The 18,798-nt window shown below is 41.2% G+C and overlaps 1 protein-coding gene across 7 annotated transcripts in view; it reads left to right on the top strand.

Annotated features, from left to right (window-relative positions):
* MAP4K4 (mitogen-activated protein kinase kinase kinase kinase 4) overlaps window positions 1–18,702 on the top strand; it is a 172,650-nt gene extending 153,948 nt beyond the window's left edge. For all 7 annotated transcript variants that reach the window (XM_071579684.1, XM_071579385.1, XM_071579625.1 and 4 more), the window contains 7 exons: window positions 2,175–2,318; window positions 7,710–7,844; window positions 10,706–10,806; window positions 11,530–11,679; window positions 12,511–12,670; window positions 14,631–14,770; window positions 15,494–18,702. In XM_071579684.1, the coding sequence (XP_071435785.1) occupies window positions 2,175–2,318; window positions 7,710–7,844; window positions 10,706–10,806; window positions 11,530–11,679; window positions 12,511–12,670; window positions 14,631–14,770; window positions 15,494–15,577 (914 nt within the window). In that variant the 3' untranslated portion in view covers window positions 15,578–18,702. The remainder of the gene's footprint in view (window positions 1–2,174; window positions 2,319–7,709; window positions 7,845–10,705; window positions 10,807–11,529; window positions 11,680–12,510; window positions 12,671–14,630; window positions 14,771–15,493) is intronic.
* The last annotated feature ends 96 nt before the right edge of the window (window positions 18,703–18,798 follow it).

Raw genomic sequence — 18,798 nt, 5'->3', positions numbered from 1 at the left:
AGCCAAGGTGTTGTTTAGGTGAGCAATGCTCTTTTTCAATACTGTGAGAAGGCATGTCACTGCTAGAGATGCAGAACACACCGAGATACACACCTGTGCCCTGGGCCCACCTGCCATATTAGAAAAGGTTCATTATGAGATCAGCCCAAATGGCCCACTGGCACCAGTGTAGTTGTATCTGGGGATTAATTGTCTGACTAGCGATTAAGGCCATAAGCAATGTAACTATGATCATCTTGTGTGTTTCAGTTTTCTTATTTCATACATTTGGTTTAATGCCTATTGCCTGTGCTGTATCTGACCTGTCTCTGCAGAATTTGTGAGCTTCTGGGCTTAAACACTATTGCAAAGAAATAGCTATGAAATTTAAGAGTGATAATATATTAGTAGATATTTAAAACTTATTTATTATGTAAAAAATGTAATTGATTTTCCATGCTGAGATTTTGTGTACTCTTGGAAAGGGTTCCAATGGATCTTTGGAACTTTGTGTAAAGAAACTCCCTTATCAAATTTTCTCATTTGTATTTGCTTGATCCTTAGCAGAAACCTGTGGCAACACAAGATTACTGTAGTTCCTCTAGTTTTAACAGTCAGCTGGAAAAGATTGTAGTGAAGCTGAGGACCAACTTGTTGCCTATCCTCTTGCAGGAGGGCTGTGCCACAATTTCTTTCTTCCTGTGGGAACTGCTTTTATTGCCATGTCCTTTTCAAGAGCATCCTGTTACCAACTGCCCTACCAACACCTAATACATTTTTGGAATACATAGACTCGTGTACCATTTTGTGCCTCTCCTTTCTTCCAACATTAATGTGCCTTTTTGTTTGGGAGCTGGTGCTCTGTCCAGAGCACAGCTGGATAAACACACCATGTGGTGGGTGAGCAATTGGCTCATGGGTTGAGCACAGAGGGTAGTAGTGAATGGGGGAACATCAGACTGGGTGACCTGTCATTACTGGGTTCCACAGGGCTCCATTGCGAGCCCTGTGCTCTTCTAACATCTTCATAAATGACTTGGACAGAGGACTGGAAGGGATACTAAGCAAGTTTGCAGATGACAGAACTGGGAGGAGCTGTTGACTCCCTCAAAGGCAGGGAGGCCCTGCAGAGAGACCTTGACAGATAAGAGGATGGGCAATCACCAACCATATGAAGTTCAACAAAGGAAAGTGCCGGATTCTGCACCTGGAACGGGGCAACCCTGGATGTATGTACAGGTTGGGGAATGAGATGCTGCAAAGCAGTGTCATGGAAAGGGCCTTGGGAGTCCTGGTGGATGGCAAGTCGAATATGAGTCAGCAGTGCCCTGGCAGCCAGGAGGGCCATCTGTGTCCTGGGCTCATCAGGCAAAGCATCACCAGCTGGTTGAGGGCGGGGATTGTCCCGCTCTGCTCTGCACTGGGGCGGCCTCACTTTGGATATTGTGTGCAGGTTTGGGCACTGCAATATAAGAAAGGTATTAAGCTATAGAGAGTGTCCAAAGGAGGGCAGCGAAGATTGCCCCTTGAGGAGAAGTGTGTGAGAAGTGGCTGAGGTCACTTCGTTCAGGCTGGAGAAGAAGAGACTGAGGGAAGACATCATTGCAGTCTACAACTTTCTTTCAAGGGAAAGAGGCGGGACAGGCACTGATCTCTTCTCTGTGGTGACCACTGACAGAACTCAAGGGAATGGCCTCAAGTTGTGTCAGGGTAGGTTTAGGTTGAATATTAGAAAAAGATTCTTCACCCAGAGGGTGGTTGGACACTGGAACAGGCTCCCCAGGTAAATGGTCACAGCACCAAGCCTATGAGAGTTCAAGAAGCATTTAGATGATACTCTCAGGCACATGGTGTGTATCTTTGGGATGGTCTTGTGCAGGGCCAGGAGCTGGACTTGAAGATACTTGTGAGTCACTTCCAACTCAGCATATTCTGTGATTCTGTGATTCTTGAAAGCTCTCTTTGATCTGCCAGTCTCTTACTTTCTTGATCACCATTTAGTGTAGTAGTCACTGTGGGTAAGTAGTGTAGACAGCCTCTACATCAAGAGATCTTTTTTGCTGCAAACAACTGAGACCCAACTGACAGTAGTTGGACCTGCTTGAAACAAGACAGTTGCTGTATCAATCATCAATTCATCAAAATATGTGTATAATGGACCTCCTAACTTGGATCTTTGGTTTTATTTCTTCTAGGAGTGAACTTATTAGTGGGCACTGAAAGCGGTCTGATGCTCCTAGACAGAAGTGGGCAGGGGAAGGTTTATCCACTCATCAATCGACGACGATTCCAACAAATGGATGTACTTGAAGGGCTGAATGTCTTGGTGACAATTTCTGGTAAAGTTAACTGTTAAGCATTATATTTTTCCTCCATATGTCATGGCGTGGCAGAAAGCTTTTCTTGGCAGCCTTTTGAGGGGGAAGTCCTGACTTGACTGAAGTCAGTGGGTTTTCCATCATTTCACCTCTGAATCTGCAGTTTATTTCTGCAAGTGAATCATCTTCCACACAACACCCGTGCCTGCTTGCCCCCTGTCCTTCCTTCAGTAGGGTGACCTTTAAAAATGCTGTGCGTGATTGGGTGAAATGCCTGTCTTTGTTTGCTTCTTCAGTATTGGAAATTAATGCTTTGTGAAGTTTGTGAAAATAACATTCTTTCCCTCTGTCATAATTGCTTTCAACCTGACCTCTTTCTAACCACAACACAGTTTGCTACTTGGGTTTAAAGACTTCGTTGGGTTTTAAGATCTTTCTTGTGTGTTAAAAACTGGGGAAAAGTGGGTAAAGCTCTTGCTTTTAATGTGATGTGCAGTAAGAGTGTGTGTTTGAGAAAGAGGAGCACAGTGTGTACATGGTGTGGAAATTACCAGAGTGAGAAGGCAAATTGGTGCAGCTTTTGGCCCAGTGTCTCACTGGGTGCAACTTGTCGAATGCAAAGCAACAGGAGATGAAGGGTGGTGGTGATTGTTGTGTTTGTTTTGTGTGCACTGATGAAAAATGTGTTTTATGAAGCTTGAGGTTCCAGACTCTTTGGCTCCAGAGAATTATTGCATGAGGTTATCCTACTGTTAGGAAACTTGATGTTGCACAGTGTTAGTCTTTCTTCACAGGTGTTGTTCAGTCATTTACCTTCCTTTTGTTTTGTTTTGTTTGGTAAATTGGTCTTTGCTATTCTGCATGTATGACAGGGAGAGGATGTTAAATGAGATTTCTCACAGTGTTCCCTGTGTTGTTCAGACCCACCTAAATTTTGTTGAGGCTCTGGAACCTCTCTCAGTTTACTGAAGGAGCTGTCTGGCTCTCCCAAAACTTGTGCAAAAGGGCACACATCCAGACAATTTAATGGAATTTAATGCATTAGCAATGTTGTGCTACCATAGGTCCATAGAATTGTGCCCATACTGGTATCATCAACATGGGACTTGTTTCTGTCTGGAACAACTGAATTTTATTGGTTTGTCACTTGCTACATGCTCAGCTACAGCTATAGCTGTGCTGTGAAATCTATAAAAAGAAAAAGATGAATCAAGCAGTGTTTAAAAATACACAAACTGCTGTGTGTCCTTTTGATGGCTAATGCTGTATGCTAAAATATAAGCCGTTTGAAAGGCACCATTTGATAGAGTTTATTGTATAGCAGCCCTTGTAAACAAAAATATTGTATAATCCAACTTGGGTAAAATCTGTTTGTTTGAAACATACCCCACACAGATGACAAGTGTCTGCGATTCAGTCTTGTGTATAATTGTTTAGGTTTATTTATGTTTTTCTCAGTCACAGTTTGAGTACCGTGACACATCTGTTTTCTTTGTTTCCTTCAAAACTGTTGCTTCCTCTATGGAATCATGCTACATTAACCCTTAAGAAATCTGCTGATCTTTGGCTGTTTTATGCCTTTGTCTCTATCCCATCTCCTATGTTTTATAGGAGATACAAGGAGATTTATGGAGTACAAGGCAGGAAAGAGGCATTCTTGACCACTGGAAGGCAGAGCTGGGGGAGCATACTCAGTGAAACCTTAATGCCATTATGCCCAAGCTCCCCCTTATTTCCTGCTTTTGCCTTCTGCACTGTGCTTCTCAGGTTTTTTTGCCCTTATGCTGGACTTCCCTAAGCAGTTGCTTCACCTCTCCAAGCAAAACTGGAAAGCTGAAATGTGGTTGTGTTTCTGCAAATGGTATGTTTTGGCAGATTGGTTGTGGAACTGCGTCCGAGCTTTGTCCCAGTACTGCTACAGCTTCACTGAGAACATTGTTCAGCTCTCCATGGTTCCCTCAGCCTTATGTTCCCTTGAGTTTTTTTGGGAAGTGACATGCTGATGGTGGTGGGGTTTGAAAGGTGTCACCACATTGTGTGAAGGAGTTACAATGTGTTAGGATTTTGAGAGGATTGTCACCTAAATATGCTTCAGTTTGAAAACCTGCAATCAATCCTTGACCTGATTTATTTCTGAAGTACAAAACTTTTTGACAACAAAGCTTTTGATACTGAGATTGAGCCTGCTAGAACTGGTACAAGAAGTTTTTTGCAGGCGAAACAAAGCAGTTGATTGGTTTTTCAGTTTGTACTGTTGAGAGGCAAAAACATAGTTTCAGCTGCTCAGGTGATACAGTGCAGAGTCATAAAAGTGCTGGAGGTGAGAACAGCAATGTGCATACAGAACACACTCCAGTTGTGGCTCCCTGGGGGTTTTGCCAGCCCAACTCACTGATGGTGGCACCAGGAAGGTAGGAAGAGATGACAGAGTGGAAGAACTGGTTGGAATCTGCCTGCTTAATAATTAAAAACCACAGTGACAATAAAAACAAAAACTCAGTATAGGAAAAAGGGACTGCATTTGAAACTATGTCTGTGGGAGAATCCAGACTGGGAGTTCTCACAGAAGTCACTTGCTGATAAGTTCATTTGATGGCTGAGGCAGTTTTCTTTCTTATTTCATGACTGTAATGATTACATCCTCCCAAAAAAATTAAAAAGACCAGATTTTTGAGAGCTGTTTAAACTGACTAGTTGAACTTTACAAAGAGAATGTTCTAATCCTCCCACTCCAAATATGAACATTAAGAGCACCATAACGTGTTGAAATACATGCATAGCCATGTTTATATAACTAGCTGGTCCTGATCTTTTCATGTCAGGCTGCAGAAAGGCAGAGGAATTTCCTGTCTTGTGACTTTCCCTGTGGTCTAGACACCTAAACACAATGGGAACACACTTTAGATATTTCTCTGTTTGAAAAATAGTTTTGGTTGGAGAGAAATAACCCTGGTGCACATTATGTAAACTAAAATTTAAAAAAATTACCCACGTGCTGGGAATTTCCCATGTATACTGCTCTGAGTCTTCAAGGTTGACTAAGCTGCTGGGGAAGCTACAGCCTTGGAAACAGCTGAGGCAGAATTTGTCTCCTGGTGAACAGGGATTCATAATGGTTTTAAAAACATTTGGTGCATTGTAATGACCTTGAGCCCTCTGTGCTCTTCCTTGCCCAAAACTGCAGTGGCTTCTGGTCTGGACTAGGTTTCCTATTTTTCAGTGTTTCCAAAAGGACCCTTATGGCTTTTGTTTGCACTGTTTCCATTGACGGACAGATGTGGGACTTCTGGGAATACTGTTTCCTGCTCTAGTCCTTTCTCCAAATATTGGGAAAGTTACAGGGATGATGGGATTTTATCCCTTAATGAAACATGGCTTAATAAATGTGAAGTCAGGCAATAAATCAGGGTGTTCATTTACTGCCCAGTCTGCAGTCCCATTTATAATGGAGATAAACCAAGGACAGTGAAATGTTACTTCACATTTCATTGCATGCCGTCAGAAGAGAAGGACTTTTAAAATAAGGTAACAGGTCCAGTATTTGCAATCAGGTCTCCAGTTCCACTTCAAATTTAAGCTGAACAAACAGATTTTTTACTTTGTATCTTCTTTTTCTCCCGCCCTTCCCCATCCAAATAATTATAAAAAGGTCTTTTAGACTGTGTGTCTTTGTAATGCAGTGCCTTGTGGTGCTGGAGTCCATGGAGCAGGTCTGTTTGCAAGCTATGTTTCCCCATGCACCTACAGATGCTTTTTCTGATAAGCACAGCTCTGTTAGGGGATGCCCTGCCATCAGGATAGGGGTCTGTGCCAGCTCCAGGACCCCAGTGTGGAGCTAGTCAGACACAGCAGGGTGGTCTCAATTCTTGGGCCTCATTTCCTGCTGCAGCCAGTATCCCTGAGCAGCCAGCTGTGAACTGATTCATCAGTAGGCATCATGTGGAAACTTAAAAGACAACTTAAAAGCTGGGTGGCAGCTGGACCGTCTAGACAGGTCACAGCTTTCTGAAGCACAGACCAGCGCTGTGTCACTTGGCTAGCCCAGCAGTGACGGCACTACATGTCGCCTGTCTTCCTCTTACCTCCAAGGGCCATGGAACGCTTTTTACAGTCATCTGGCTGCCTCATCAGAGCTGGTGAAGCACAAGCATGGAGCTACTCCACTGACTAGTAGGGTCTCTGAGAGCATCTCCCGTTTCCTGTCCTTGCACAGAGACCTCATGGAGCCTTATTAACCCGCTCCTAGTCAAAGCAGGGATGATCTCCTGTCCTTCCCCACAGCTTCATCTGTGGAAGTGTAATGATTTCATGCAGCAAAGCAGCTGGAGGAAGCAGAATGCAACTTTGAGTGTGTGCATTTAGGGCCACCTTCTCACTAGTTCAGCAAATGCTTTGTAGGCCCTTAGTTGTTAAAGAATAACTGATAAAGTTTATCATGAACTTTGGTTTGCATTCAAGGAGGGCTTCTCATATTGAGAGTTAAGAGTCTGCACTGTATTTTGATGACAAGGCAGATGCATTGTCAGTTGAAGATAGGGCAGCCTGGGCAAGTGGCTTCTCTCACCTGTGGAGTAGAAACACCTCTCGCAGTTTCTGTGTGCAGCCTGATGAGTGTTACACCCTTTGCAGCACATGGGAAGGGCTGCTGACAAAGCAGTCATTGGCTTTTAGCAAGCGGATGAAGTTTGCATTGGCCGCATGAAATTCCCTCACAGGAATTTCAGATATTGTACATTCTTCCTTACAGCAGAACTGGTATAAAGTGGTCAGTAATGACATTGTTTAATGCCATGAGCAATCTTAATAAAACTCAATCAGTTTGTCTCTGAGGATGATACAATGGATAGAAATGTTCTGGTCGCTAACTGGGAAGAGTTTGTAAAAATACTTATCATATCCATATTCTTGTTCACTTATACTTCTTCCTTTCAAACCAGTCCTATTTGTTCTGATAGGTGTATAGATAGTTTCAGATCTCTTCTTCCGTCCTACTGTTCTCCTACAGTATTGTGCCAAAAAGAGCCATTCTGACTCAGCTATATATATATATATTTTAAAAAAATCTCAGTGCATGACTCTCTGGTGCTTTTGTTGTGGGAGTATAGCCCTATTCTAATGAAAGTTGTTTACATCCTAAGAACCAGACAGCCAAAGAGTTGTTCCCTTGCCATTTACGTTCATGTGGTGTTACCATGTGTCTTTGTCACTGATTATTGGTAAAGCATGTGTCTGGGTGGAGTCTGGAGTGAAGCTGTTGTGAATGTTAAAACTGAGGGAGATTTCTGTGGTGGCAGCATTTTCCCCTTCCTTCCTATTTTGGTTTGCTCTGCAGGGTTTTCTTTTTGCCTTTGCAGGGGTTTTTGCAAGTATCTTCCTATGGAGATAAACCATTTTTTTTCATTTTGTGGCCAGGTAAGAAGAACAAGTTGCGAGTTTACTATTTGTCCTGGTTAAGAAATAAAATTCTTCACAATGACCCTGAAGTAGAAAAGAAACAGGGCTGGACAACAGTGGGCGACTTGGAAGGTTGTGTGCACTATAAAGTTGGTGAGTAGTGAATGCCATAATCAAATAGTTGGGATAAAAGATGGCTGAGAAAAAGAACTGCAGTGCATGTAGCTACTAGGGTCAAGGTTTGGTTGGTTTTATTTCTAGATATCTTACCTATTCCTCAGTGTGAACTTTGCTGGCAAAGCACCAGAGTAGATGGCAAGGTACTGGGTTCAGTTAAAGATGAGAGAGGTTTTGTGGTGGCATGATGGAGCTGTGAGCTGGAGAGAGTGCAAATCCCTATCAATCTGCTTTCCATAATGGATGCAACTTCTAGAAGGGTGCTGATACAGGCAGCAAGGACTGGTAATATTTCACCACCTCTCAGACCCTTAAGATAACAGAGGGATTCTTGTCCCCAGCAAGTTATCTTCACCAGCAAGTTTCCCTGATCTTTTTACCATGGTCAATTTAGATGCTGGAAAAGATTGAAAAAAGTCTCTCTTTAATGTAGGTTTTAAAGACTAGGGAAAAAATAAAATAAAATAAAAAAAAACAGTGGAAGGAGAAAGGAAGCCCAGCAAGAGCATGAGCTTTGGGAGGGTATCTGGAAAGAGAAGCATATGTTTAACTTCAAGATGATTCATCGATTCCTCTTAGCTCATGAAATTCCCTAATGAGGTCTCAGATTCACTGCAATACAGTTATAGGATGAAGTGTATTTTCACTAGGCAAGTGGTCTTTGTGCGGTTTTAAGTAATTTAAATGGATTTTGCTATAGAAACTTGCACCAAAGCTAGTGAAAGACGTGTACCATTCACAGCCAGCAGAGTACGCAGTGAGCCTGCTGCCCTGCCGATGGGGATATGAACCAAGAGCTCTTCCTCCTGCTTGGGTTTCATGGTGCATTCTAAGGGGCACTGGATGCAGCCTTTGATTTTTCTCCCAAGAGCCAGCTCAGTTCCTTTCCAGCTGTGTCAGTCAATGTGGAGCAGCAGCAATCAAACTGTTCTCGGTCTCCTCCTGTCATGCTGTGCTCTTGGAAAAACCCCTTAATGGAGAGTAATCAATAGCAATGGCACTAAGTGACTGAGCTTGACCCCGAAAACAATTAATAATGCACTTCCCTGGTATCATACCCCAGGGTGTCAGCAGCATAATGAAGTGGCCTGTTAACAATACATCAACAGCTATTGAAAGGAGGCTTTCCAGCAGGGAAGAATCTGAAACAGGAGCATTCTCTTCCAGATGAAGAGGGGTTTGTTACCCTGGGCTGCAGCCTGGCACTAAACTTCTCTCTGAACCATAGAAATACAGTAGACTTCTTCAGGTAGTGAGAGGCATCTTTGACAGCTGTGCTTCAGTTCCCTAGAAGGAGAGTTCTGCCAATAGTTGGGCTTGCAGTCTGGACACTGTCACCAAGGCAGCTGGCACTGATTGCTTCCTTGTCTCTTTGATGCAACAGGGGGCTCAGACAACAGGGTGAAATGGTATTTATGGATCTCAGTTGCTTCAGGCAACTTTTGGCTCCTCTAAATGATAAATTGCTCTTTTGAAACTTAAGATTTGGGTGAATTCCCAGATAGCACCCAGAGCAAAGAATGGGGATTATCAAATGTTCTCTTTCACAGATAAGGTGGTTTTGTTCAACACCCCCCTCTTCCCCGCAAAAAAATTCCAGGAAGTCTTGTAAACTAGGCAAGACTGAACAAAAGCTCTGTTTTCAGTCAGTACAGCTGTGGAGGTTGAGAGACTTTTTTTGTCTGTTCAAAAAGTGTCAAGTCCTTTAACACTTACAGTTCAGTAGTCTTGCTTTACGGCACAGTAAAAGAAGCAAGTATTAGCTTGGTCTCCCTGTTGTCTACCAAGAGAAAACAACTGCTGGCTTGTACAGAAGTAGGATGTCTAAAAGACATTAAAGTAGCATTCATTAAAGAAATATTCTCAGAAGTCTTGAGTTTTTCGCTCCTGAAATTTTGGTTGGGAGATGTAATGGCAGAAGATGAAGTTGCATGAAATTAAACATTGTTTTGGAAAACTATCATATTCCTCTAAAATTTGGGCTAAAGATGTTGCAGTATCATCTAAATAATGTTTATTCTTATTCTTTCCCTATGGAAATGGGAAAGAATGCTGGAAATGGGTAAAGAAACCTCAATATTTGTAAGTCCACATAGATTTGTTCCTTCCCAAATCCAGATGGTAGCTGGAAATACGGATCCAGTAGCACTTCTGGAATGTCCAGAACAGAGCTTTTTCTAATGGTTAATTTAGCCAGCAATTTGAAGGAAGCAGTAGAGATGATCAGTGCATCTGTGGATCACTATGTAATGACACTTTCTTTCTGATAAATTATGTGGATTTTTTTTTCTTTTTGTCAAATGAGTTTTCTCAGACTTTAAGGACAAAGGAAAATTCTCCACTATTAAACTTGCCTTTTGCTTTTGAAATTGAGTTGTTTAGGGGTTTTTTTTAGTTTCCTTTTTTCCTCCTTTCCTCTGGGGAATTTTACCATCAGCTCAAAATCCAACTGCCAGTGCTGTGACTGGAACTGCCAATACATTCATTCACAGTCACAGCCTTCTTTTATTGGAATGTCCCTGTCTGAAAATTGATTTCCTTGTCTTGGTGAATAAGCAGTGTCCAATGTGGAAAAAAATAAGGGTAAATAAGTGTGTACTGACTAGGTAATTCTAAATGTCATGACATGTTCAGTTACTAGTAAGAGTAATTAATGACTTTTGTGGCATAAATGTATCAAAATGCTTAAGTACATAGAATTAGCAATCTTCAAATGCAATGTTACTAAACCCCTCAAAATGACTGTATTTTTTCATACTTATGTAAATTTTCTGCTTCCTTGAAATAATTGGAACAACTTTGGAATGACTGCTGAATTCTTTTTTGTTTAATTTCAGTAAAATACGAAAGAATCAAGTTCTTGGTAATTGCATTGAAGAGCTCTGTGGAAGTGTATGCATGGGCACCAAAGCCATACCATAAATTTATGGCCTTTAAGGTAACAGTATATTTCAGTAATACATAGGATTTTCTCATAGCCACTTGCAGTTACCTGTTTTACAAAAATGTTCTGACGTTTTTACCATGGCCATATTGCAAGTTCTTTGATAAATCTCCACAAACTTTGTATTTTATTTTAATTTAGGAGCTTTTTTAGTTCTAATAGGCAGTACGTAAAGGTCTGAACTGTGACCAAGCATAAATCAATAATGACACAACATCACAACCTTTTGTTTGATCTTTCTGTGAATAAAACACAAGACAGAGAGAAGTGGACTGAGTCTAAACTTGTCTGAGCAGAACAAGTCATTAAGTGATACTCAGCATTGTTATAGGATTTTTTTTGAATGCTGCAAGAATGAAGTTTGCTGGCTTGGTATGACTGGCAGACTGATTTATAGACAGTTACTGTGGGTTGTGCAGGTTGAAGTCAGTACTACAGGAGTGTTAAATTGCTCTGAATTTTGGAGAAAAGAATTCTTACTAAAAAAGCAAACAGACCAAGTAAACCTCACAGAAAATAGCTCAGGTGATTGAAATGCAGCAGTTTGCAGAGTAATCAGTCATAGTTTATGAGAGACATGTTAAACTAACTGGTTTGGTGGCTCAGGACCAGAGACGTGGAGGAATAAACCCATAGTATGTGCATTCAAGCATGTTTTTATAAAGCCTGCTGTTGTTCTAAGCAGTAAAGTAAATCTCTCTAATGGTTGTCTCACAGTCATTTGGAGAATTGGTACATAAGCCATTGCTGGTGGATCTAACCGTAGAAGAGGGTCAGAGACTAAAAGTGATCTATGGCTCCTGTGCTGGCTTCCATGCTGTTGATGTGGATTCAGGATCAGTCTACGATATTTATCTGCCAACACATGTAAGTACTGCTGCTGGGACCGGGTTTTCTCTTTCTTTCTGGTATATCACCCCCCTTTCCCCGCACCTTTCCTCAAATGATCAATGTGTCAGGCTGTCCCTGTGTATGTCCGCCAAATGCTTGCAGTGGTAAATTAGGTGGAGAGGTCTTAAGTAGATGCAGCCGCATGTGCTCAGGAGTTTGTGCCTCACTGTCAGTCCTTTCCTTATGGCCAGGATGTCCGTCTGGCTGGAAGTTGCCCATTCAGATCCAATGGGGGCAACATGACAGTTTCAGAGGTAGCAGCTAAAGGGCCGAGCACATTGCAAATGCCCAACAGCACAAATGACACTACAGCCTACTGATGAGTTTCAACAGAGTTGGCAAAGGCCAGGTGGCATTATCTACCCAGGGTTCCTGTTATTCATGGTACTCAGAGATGTCAGATGGACCACCACAAGCGCTGTTCAATGCAGTGCAGAGGTCTGAGGTCTGCATCTGGGCTGCTTGCCCCCGGCTCCCTTTCTGCCTATGGAAAGAAACAGGCACACCTACAGAGAAATTCATCTTTCCTGGTTTTGGATGTGTGCTTTAAGGTGAGAGGATGTCTGCCTCAGGGGTTTACAGGTCTTGGTCATTGTGTAGGGTGTGTAGCTTGAGGGGAAGCAGATCTAGCACTTCCAAAATGAGTGAATTTGGAATTAGGTGATCTTTAAAATCCCTTCCAACTCAAGCTGCCATTCAGTGAATCCCTGATGTGTGAGCCAAAACCAGAAACCATCCAGCCCTTTCTTCTAGCACAGGCTCTGCAGCATTAAAACGAAAGCTTTCCCTTCACTTCTCTCTCTGTAGATCCAGAGTAGTATCCAACCTCACGCAATCATCATTCTCCCAAACACGGATGGGATGGAGCTATTGGTGTGCTACGAGGATGAAGGAGTTTATGTCAACACATATGGAAGGATAACCAAGGATGTGGTTCTGCAGTGGGGAGAAATGCCAACTTCAGTTGGTAAGTGCCTCTGGTGAGCCATATACAATGGGCAGTTAGGGACTTGTGAGTGTGTGTGTGCATGAGAGCAGGAGCATCAAGTTTGCTGCTTTGCATCTGAAGTCATTGCTGTATTATTTCTGGAAAACACTTGCTCAAAGTAAAGAGTAGTCATATGGATCTGTTTTGTGCTGAAGTTTTTATGAAGAAAATCCAAAAATTATGGAGTTCATGATTGAAAAACTCACCATGACCTCTGTAGGCTGCTTCTGATTTTTTTCCAAAAAGCTGTGGAAACCTTTCAGTATAAAGACACAGAAAGTGGTAGATGAGTAAATTATTATGGGTAATTCTATGTAAATAACAAAATGTGTATCTCATTGGATGTATCTGTAATTAACTTCCAGATTGCTAATCTATCCTAGCACAATTCTCCCTCATCTCTCCACTTCAAAGTACGGTCATTTTGAGAGGGTGAGCAATGAGTGTAGTCAAATGGGTGCAGATTTTTTATGAACACAAGTACACACCAGGATCCCTCTTACTGCTTGTGATGCCGTATTTCAGTGCAGAGCGTAGCATGGACTGTGGTCACACCCTCCTTTTGTTGGGCAAGCACATTGCATTTTACATGGAATGGATGCACATACTGGGAGATGACTGCCGATGGCTGTTCGAGCAATAGGAACAATAATGGAGGAGGAAATTTAAGCAGATTTCATGCACAGCATATTCACTGTTGTGATTAACTCTTGATTAAATCTAAAAGCAAGCAGAATTTATCAGCTGGCAAATTCCGGAGCCTTTGGAGACTGGAATGCTTGTGAAGTAAACTGAGGCTCACTGAGGCAGCTGGCACCATCTGAACATCTCATCTGACAATTATTTGACCCTGTTAGCACTAGTGGCATATTTAAAAATAAGTAGCTTTTCATCATGATGGTAAATGCAATGTTATTGATGTGCATTATTCTGTAGTAGATAATATGACTTAATTTCACTGAAAATTAATATGAAAAAATTATTAAAAGGGAAGTACTGCAAAATTAAATATTTTTTCATTTTGCTGGCTAGGAAGTTCTGTTTTTCTGTTAACTGTGCATGCGAGTCAGAGGCAATAGCTTAGTCTTCGTTAAGTTCCCATGTGTTATTTTTGGCAGCATTCTTAAGACTATCCATCAAATTGCTTTTTGAATATACTTTTTCATAATGCTGGTGGCTTTCCTTTTTATTTCATTTTCTTACTGCTATCAAGAACAGGGTTTTTTTCTCATTCTGTTACTAATCTGTGTATCCCTGTGACAGTCATACAGGAAAATGTTTGATTTGTTGCTTTATTTGTACACAAAGGAAAACAGTATGTCAAATAATAATACTCTGAGAGCTTAATGTGAACCTCTTTTGAGTTATACATAATGATTTTCAGACCATTTGCCTTTTTCAGAAGATCAGTTTTTGAAGTATTACTCCCATTAAGGGAGGCTACAAATTTTTTTTTCTAGTTTTCCCTTTCCCTCTCATTCTCTGTTTTTTTGCTGACTAAGTCCTTCAGGAAGGGAAAACAACACTGTCAGACACAGAGTTGGTGCTGGGGACCTACTGGACTGGATGGCGTTAGTCTAAACCTTGGCGTCTGCTTTCTCCTAGTCAACACCTAATTAACCTGTCTCTTTGCCAAACTTGTGAGAAGAAGCCTGTGTTCCCTCCATTTAATGAAAGGTTATAAAGTTCCCTTTGTGTCATAAATGCTCAGGGAAGAAGTATATAACTAACAGAGAAAACACAGAAAGGAAATCTAAAAAAAAAAAAGTATTTTGAGGTGTCATGAATGTTCTGAGGACAGAAATAGCACTCTGAACATGTGTGTAGCTATAATACACGCAATGCAGGTAATTTTACAAGATGTGTCATTATATTCCTTGCTTTTTCTGTTCCTCCATGATGCTTTGTACGCTCCTAACATGCTGTTTTCTTTCCAAAGCATACATCCGATCTAACCAGATCATGGGCTGGGGAGAAAAAGCTATTGAAATACGGTCGGTGGAAACTGGACACTTGGATGGTGTGTTCATGCACAAAAGGGCACAAAGACTCAAATTCTTATGTGAACGCAATGACAAGGTATGTTGTTGCCCTCCACCAACTTTGTTGCCAAGATGATAAACATGTACTTCAATTGAGTACTTAGGTTGGGTTGACCCTGACCAGCAGCCAAACACTCACCCAGCCTCAAGGTCTGTCTCCTCTCTCATGGAATGGAAAGAAAATAGTAAGGCAAAAAGACTCACAGATAGAGATATAGTCAGTTCAGTAAGACAGCGAAGGCTGCTCTTGCAAACCTGACAAAAAAAGGAGTTAATATGCAACCTCCCATTGGCAGGTGATGTCCAGATGCTTTCTACACTTAATGCTTGTTTGGGAAGACAAATGCCATCACTACAATGTCCTCCCGTCCTCTCCCTTTCCCTGGGATTTTATTGCTGCATATGATGCTATATGTTATGGGACATCCATTTGGTCAGTTTGGGTCAACTGTCCCAGCATTGTGCCATCCCAGCCCTTGTCCATCTCAGCCCACTGGCCTTTTAGGGGTGGGTGGGCTGGAGAGAAAACCTTGATGCTGTGCAAGTGTTCTTCAGCAGTAGCCAAAACTAGTGTGTTAAACACTGCTTAACCACAGGTGCAAAGCCCAACAGCATGTAGGCTGCTGTGAAGAGTGTCAACTCCATCCCCACCAGACACTACACAAAACTGCAATTACACTGCAAATATTGAGGACAGTGAAGACAAATTAGAGTCACTGTTGTTCTACCTATTGAATTTGCCAATCTCTTTTCTTTGCAGGTTTTCTTTGCCTCCGTACGATCAGGTGGGAGTAGTCAAGTCTATTTCATGACCCTTGGCAGGACTTCTCTTCTTAGCTGGTAGAAGCAGTGGGATTTGAAGAGGAATTGCTGACATCCAGAGTCTGAGATCTTCATAACTTGGAATTATTTTCAACTGGAGTACAGACCTGCACTAATGCAGCACTCTGTGTAAATGTGTGTGCAGGCATCACTGGTGTTAGGTTTCTTTGTGTTTTTCAACTGAGGCTGCGACGCAGCTGGTGCTGTAAAGATATTGCCATCAGGTGCTACAATGTCTTTGAGATTCGGGATCACTCTAGAAAGCTACAGGTCTTCTTTTCCCTTCAGCTCCAGGATTCCTAGGCTTTGAAGGACTCTGATTGTTAGTGTTAAAGCAGAGAAGGGGGAAAAAAGGAAGAAAAACAAACCAGGCTTACCACGAATATGCTGTTTGTTGAGTGGACAGGAGTCAGGCAAGAGAAGGTGAGAAGTGGTGTAGAGAGTCAGACTGGCTGAAACAGAGGGCAGATTAGTCTAGAATGTTAACAATTTATTTAATTGACATTTCTTTTTTGTAATGTGACAATATGTGGACAGAGAGGAAGGTGCAAGTTTTAAGAAGTTAATATTTATAAAATGTGAAAGACACAGTCACTAGGATAACTTCTTCTTGGGGACAGGGAGGGTGGGAAGGGACTTGGGGTGGAATTCTTAGAGTTTTTTGTTTCTGCAGTTTTATTTTGGCCTGGCCAATAATGTTAGTCATTTTCTGTGTACCAGGTGTTGCCTGAAACATGTGCAGATGATAAAAAAAAAGGACAAAAAAATTCATTTTCTATAATGATTCTGTGTTAGGCCAGAACTTGGTTATGTCACAGTATTAGCACTGCCTCAGTTAAAGGTTTAATTTTTGTTTAAACCTAGAAGTGCAAGAACAGTTTTACCACAGTCTGCACTCGCAGAACAAAAAAAAAAAAAAGGAAAAAAAAAGATAAAAAAAGAAAAAAAGAGAAATAAAATCCAAACTACATATGTTTATTTTTTGTGCCTACCTCATTGTTTTTAATGCATAAAATAAAAGAGGTGGTTTAGTTTATACGTTTTTAGAAGAAAACCATTAATGTCTAATTTAATCTTAATACCAAAAGTACCAGATTGAAAGGTTTCTGACTGTTATTGCATAGCAAGTTTCAGCAGGAGGTGAGAGTAGTCTGTTGGAGCAATAGTGGTAGTGGTATGGCAGTGAGACACTGATTAATGTAATCTGCTTACAAAATTTGGTGAAGCAAGCATTTTCTAAACCAGTTTCATCCTTAAATAGAAGTCTGAATTTAGCCTAAAACCAGAGGTTTCACTCTTCTAACATATGGGCTTAGTAACAGGCAGGTAAAAGTAACTAGACTAGTTCTATAAATTGTTAAATGTTGTAGGAAACATTTTGGGGCGGTGATGTTTTTCTTTTTAAAGAATGCAATGCACTAAAACTCTTTTAAGAATGTAGTTAATACTGCTTATTCATAAAAACAGCGTATACCTGTGTTTAGATGTAAGATCCCAGCTCTGGCTTTTTTCTTTCTCTTTTTTTAAGTCAGTTTTATTTTATGAATAAGTTCTGACATTTGTAATAAATGTCTTGAGAGTAATAATTTGTTTAATGGCTACATGTTCATTACTTGAGAAATCTTGAGTGTATAATAATCTGTTGGGTGTAATAATGCACAGTGTCACGATTCAGCCATTCTCCTTTTTGTTCTCTCTTTTTTTTCCTTAATTCTTTTGATGGGGTACTTTGTTGACAGCTGCCTTAAGCTGTTCATTCAGTGAACAGGCTCTCAGTGTTTCATGGGCTTTGTCTTCTGCTGTGGTTAACTTTCCTTCATAGCATGACAGGTAGGGCTTTTTAAACACGTATTCTTCAATTCACTGAAGCCGGTGGCTCGAGCGACTGGTCACACAATCAATTAAGAGCCAAGAGCACCCAGTGTGCAAAGCTCAGACTCAACAGACCCTTCTTTTGGTGTCAAATCTGACTGCTGTAAATCCTTCAACCCCAGTCAGCGCTGCTGCTGAAGACTCTCCTTCGAACATCATAGATGGTTGAAAAGCGAGTGGTAAATGCGTACCTCCAGCGCATGTGTGTGCACACAGCAACCCCACTCCCCCCCTCCACAAAAGAATCAAAACTCAAGAAAGCCTTACATTTGCTGGCGGAGGAATACCTAGAACTATTTTTTTTTAATTGTATGACTTTTGAATAGCGTTGAAGGTGAAGGATGTGTTCTTTTCAGGCCCAGTGTGGTCAACCAGAAGAACGATCAACCTTTTGTACTATAATGAACTAAAGGGGACTTGGAAATGCAATGTGATGGTAGACATGGGTGTAATCACAGAGCTGCCCTGTAGTGTAGTTTGCCGAAGCTGATTCGATCGAATGTCAGTCTGCGTGATTTAAATCTTCCAGTGCTATGTGGTCAAAATTAATCTAGTCCTTGAAAGCTGATGCTATTCACCTAGAGGAAGATGCTCCAGTGCTGTAGGGATGCCCAGGTCATGGATACATGCTGTTGAAGCTTTGAGGCTCTGGGGGAGGTTGGAAATCTCCTTCCTTCAGCGGGTCTGCCCACCTGGCAGCTTCTGCCTTCACAGAAGTGCCGACATGGCAAGGTGAAAACAGTATTACAAAACCACTACATATACCAACATCAAACTCATCAAACAGTGCTTTTGTAAGCAAAGAAGAAAAGAAAAGCTCCTAGGTTTAGTTTTAAGCTTTAATAAGTAATAATTTTCTGTATCTTTAAGTCAAAGTAACCCTAACTTGTATGACTGCAGTGTTTTCATTTTTTATCTTATGCACATGTTATGTTGGAGAAAATGTTTACAAAAATGGTTTTGTTACACTAATGTGCATCACATATTTATGGTTTATTTGAAAGTGATTTTTGTGGGTTTTTTAGTTTTTCATAGTAGTAGTAGTACACTTTTTGTGATTTATAACCCCAAACTCTGCTGATTATAAAGATGCTAAACAATAATACAAAATGACAAACTGCATTAAAATTACTAATCGTAGAGCTGCAAAGCAGACTGGTGACAAGTAAAACACTCAGCCTTTTTTTTGCAGTGCTATCTAACTTGTCTTCTGTGTATTATGGAAATTACTGTTTTTTCCCCGTTTTTCCTTAAATAAAGTCAAATTGACACCTATTGTATGTGGAAAGTATTTTGAATATCTACTAGCTGCAGAACTCAAGCTGCATGTTGCGTAGTTGCATGTTACCATAAGAACAAAAGCCTTATTGT

This window comes from Pithys albifrons, chromosome 1, assembly GCF_047495875.1.
Source record: "Pithys albifrons albifrons isolate INPA30051 chromosome 1, PitAlb_v1, whole genome shotgun sequence".
In the NCBI taxonomy this organism is placed as follows: Eukaryota; Metazoa; Chordata; class Aves; order Passeriformes; family Thamnophilidae; genus Pithys; species Pithys albifrons.
The sequence above is the reverse complement of the archived record's forward strand: the minus strand, read 5'-3'. Positions and strand labels throughout refer to the sequence as shown.